The 3,211-nt window shown below is 53.0% G+C and overlaps 1 protein-coding gene across 1 annotated transcript in view; it reads left to right on the top strand.

The window, feature by feature from the left end:
• The window catches only part of LOC108641697 (lysyl oxidase homolog 2-like), a 15,004-nt gene extending 13,182 nt beyond the window's left edge, over positions 1-1,822 (top strand). The window contains exon 4 of the mRNA XM_029964573.1: positions 1,814-1,822. Coding sequence (XP_029820433.1) covers positions 1,814-1,822 — 9 coding nt within the window. The remainder of the gene's footprint in view (positions 1-1,813) is intronic.
• Positions 1,823-3,211: the final 1,389 nt, after the last annotated feature.

A 3,211-nucleotide genomic window follows, 5' to 3' on the forward strand; every position in this document is an offset into this window, starting at 1 on the left:
TAAATCGCTCGGGTTCCACAATCGATTTTTCAAAACTGAAAACTGGGTTGTTGTATTCAGAAGGCTTAATTTAGAGAGGCAAAGTGTGTTCTGTACACACAGATTTTGTAGGTTTATAGTATTTAATACTGACTTTTCTTTCCCCCTGGTGCCTCCCCTTGGTCCTGGGACCAGTTTGGAGCTCGCTGGTTGGGTTTGGAGGTGAACAGGACTTACAGCCATGGCTTGAAATGGGTGGATTTGCAGGGAAAAATAGATGTTTTTTTCCCAGTTTGACTCAGCAGTGATGAAGCAACCATGATAACAGTATGGAAATATTTGTGGGAATGGGGGATTAGTGCTGGGAGACACGGAAGGAAGGCGTGGGCTGGTCACTGGGGGAGGTTCTGGGCTGTCACTGGGGAAGGTTCTGGGCTGTCACTGGGGAAGGTTCTGGGCTGTCACTGGGGGAAGGTTCTGGGCTGTCACTGGGGGAAGGTTCTGGGCTGTCACTGGGGGAAGGTTCTGGGCTGTCTCTGGGTCAGACTGGGAGGCTGAGGGGGGAAATGACAGAACCCAAAGGCTCAAATCAAATCCCAACGTGATTCCTGCAGGATGAGGAGTTGGGGGAATGCTGGGCTGAGCTCTGTGAGTTAAAATAAGGTGGTATTTATTCCTTCAGCTTTTCAGGCTGGTGGTGACCCCACAAACACCCCCCCTTGTGTGGGGGGCTCTGGTGCCTCACTGTGTGAACTGCCCTTGGCCAAAATTCATCCAAGAACCTCGGGCAGAGACAGGGAATCCAGGATGTGTGGTTCCCATGGGTGGATCCTGGGTTTGTTGTGATCTGCAGGGAGGGGTCCAGCCTGTCTGGATCAGCATTCCATGGAAGGCAGAGGTACAGGCACAGGATAGGAGAGATTAAATTCTCTTCCTTGCCTCCACCTTGGCCGGGGAGGGATCCCAGGCTGCCTCCATCAATGGCACTGTTGTTTCCCAGGGAATGAGGTGGGATCACAGAACACCAGCCATGGCTTTGGCACACGTGTCCTTTCCCCAAAGCCACAGTGAATCCTCCAAAAAGCCTGGAGGAAAAGCTGCTTCAGCCTAGGCTGGAGGTCACTTCACCCTGAGCTGCTTCAGATGTTAATCCCAGGAGCTTTGGAGGGCTCTGCCTTTCCATGAGCTCAGACTGGAGCTGGGATGAGGAGCAGAGCACAGCACAGGGTGACTGGGGGTTGGTTTGGCTGCTGGGTGGGTGCTCCAACCTCCAGGATGAGAAGGAAAATGAATCATGGCATTGCAGCAGCTTGTGGAGCAGAAGCTTTGATTCATCAGCAGGGGAAAGGGGTGTAAAATAGAGAAATAACTGGGCAGGGGAAAGGGGTGTAAAATAGAGGAATAACTGCATTTTTCAGTGCCTGCACTAAGCAGGGGGTAAAAGTGGTGTGTTCTCTGGCCAGTGGCTGCTGTCACCCCCAGCTTCTCCCCTGCCTGCTTCCAACTCCCAGAGGGCAGCTTTAGGTGGGATATTTGGAAGAAATTGTTCCCTGGGAGGGTGAGGAGGGGCTGGGATGGAAGTGTCCAGGGCCAGGTTGGAGCAACCTGGGCTAGTGGAAGGTGTCCCTGCCCATGGCAGGGGTGGAACGAGATGATCTTTAAGGTCCCTTCCGTCCCAAACCATTCCAGAATTCTCTCTCTCTCTGCCTGAACTTTAGGAACAAATTCCCACCACGCTGCTGCTCCCACTCTGCACAACCAAGCTGGTTTTTCTCTCTCTCCCTGTGAGATCAGTGGCAGCTCAAGGGCTCTTCCTCTGCTGCTTCCCTTGCAGCAGGATTAAGGCTAAAGGTGACGTGCTCGAATTTTTAGGATGCCACTGGGGAAGCTCTTCTCACTCACAGCTGGCTGTCAAATATTTCAGCTCTCTTCCCCCTCTCTGAGCTTTCCTCCTCTTCATCTGGGCTTTATCTCTGCTGTGACATAGTTGGAGGATGAGTCCAGGGTGACTCAGGGGGTCACAAACCCCAAACCAGGCGGGTCAAAAGCCTCCTGTGAAGTCAAGTTGAAAGTCTTTGCCCTTCCCAACGTGCCTGGGAGTGCTGCCCTGTCATACCTCACATTCATCAGGGCAAACATCATCCCCCTGGGAGCTGCTGGTTCCTCAGCCCACAGCCCGTGCAGTGATGTTTGCTGTCTGGAATGAGCTCAGGGGGGTGATGAGGGGCCTGGAATCTTCTCTGAGCAGCAATTCCGTGGTCAGGGCTCTCCACCAGCTCAGTTATTGCACTGACAGAGCTCAACCCAATGGAATATATTCCAGTTGGTGCTCCAGTAGCAATTAAAACCAGGCTCTGCTCAAACTATGCCTGGTTGGAGGTGCTGCACAGAGTTCATGGGTTGAATTCCACCCCGTGATTCCCAAATGGATCTGGCTGTTTGCAGACTGGTGGGATCCAGGCAGTGCATGAACAGGAGCAAGGTCTGACCTTGGGGATCCTGTTACCCGAGGGAACAGCTGGAGCTGGGCAGGAAGAGGGATGTTGGGAAAAGGTTTTCCACCTTGAGGGTGGCCTTGGACGCTCCCAGGGATGGGGGAACCTGTGCCAGGGCCACCCCAACCTCCCAGGGAGGAATTTCTTCCCAATATCCCATCTAAACCTACTCTCTGTCCACCTGAAGCCATTCCCCCTCGTCCTGTCCCTCCAGACCCTTGGAAATAGTCTCTCCCATCCTTCTTTTAGCTCCTGGAGGGCCCCAATTTGGTCCCTCTGAAGCTTCTCTTCTCCAGGCTGAGCAATCCCAATTCCCTCAGCCTTTCAGTTCGAATTCCCTGGAGGCTCCCAGGGATTTAACCTGGAAAACCAGCACCTTTAAGACAACACTGGACTTCATTTTGAGGGGGCTCCAGCTCAGGGGGGGGCTCTGCAAAATTGACATTTTGCTTCCCCAAACCTGCCAGGCAGGGAGTTCACACTCTTTCAAAAGCAACTTGAGAGCCCTCAGGCAGAGTTTATTTTCCTTGGACACCCTCCATGCCTCCCCTTCCCAGAAAAAGCTGCGGATAAGTGGTAGAGGCTGAGATTTTCCACCCCCATAAATCACTTGGCTCATGGATGTTTGTGCTCTGGCAGATCTTTTCCCTTCCCAGCTCATATTTTGGGGGTTGTGTCACATCTCTTCCCGTTCCCTGAGCCTTTCCATCCCCTCTCCTGTTGGGAAGGGGCAGTGC

Source organism: Manacus vitellinus, unplaced genomic scaffold (genome assembly GCF_001715985.3).
Source record: "Manacus vitellinus isolate BGI_N305 unplaced genomic scaffold, ASM171598v3 scaffold_74_pilon, whole genome shotgun sequence".
NCBI classification, from domain to species: domain Eukaryota; kingdom Metazoa; phylum Chordata; class Aves; order Passeriformes; family Pipridae; genus Manacus; species Manacus vitellinus.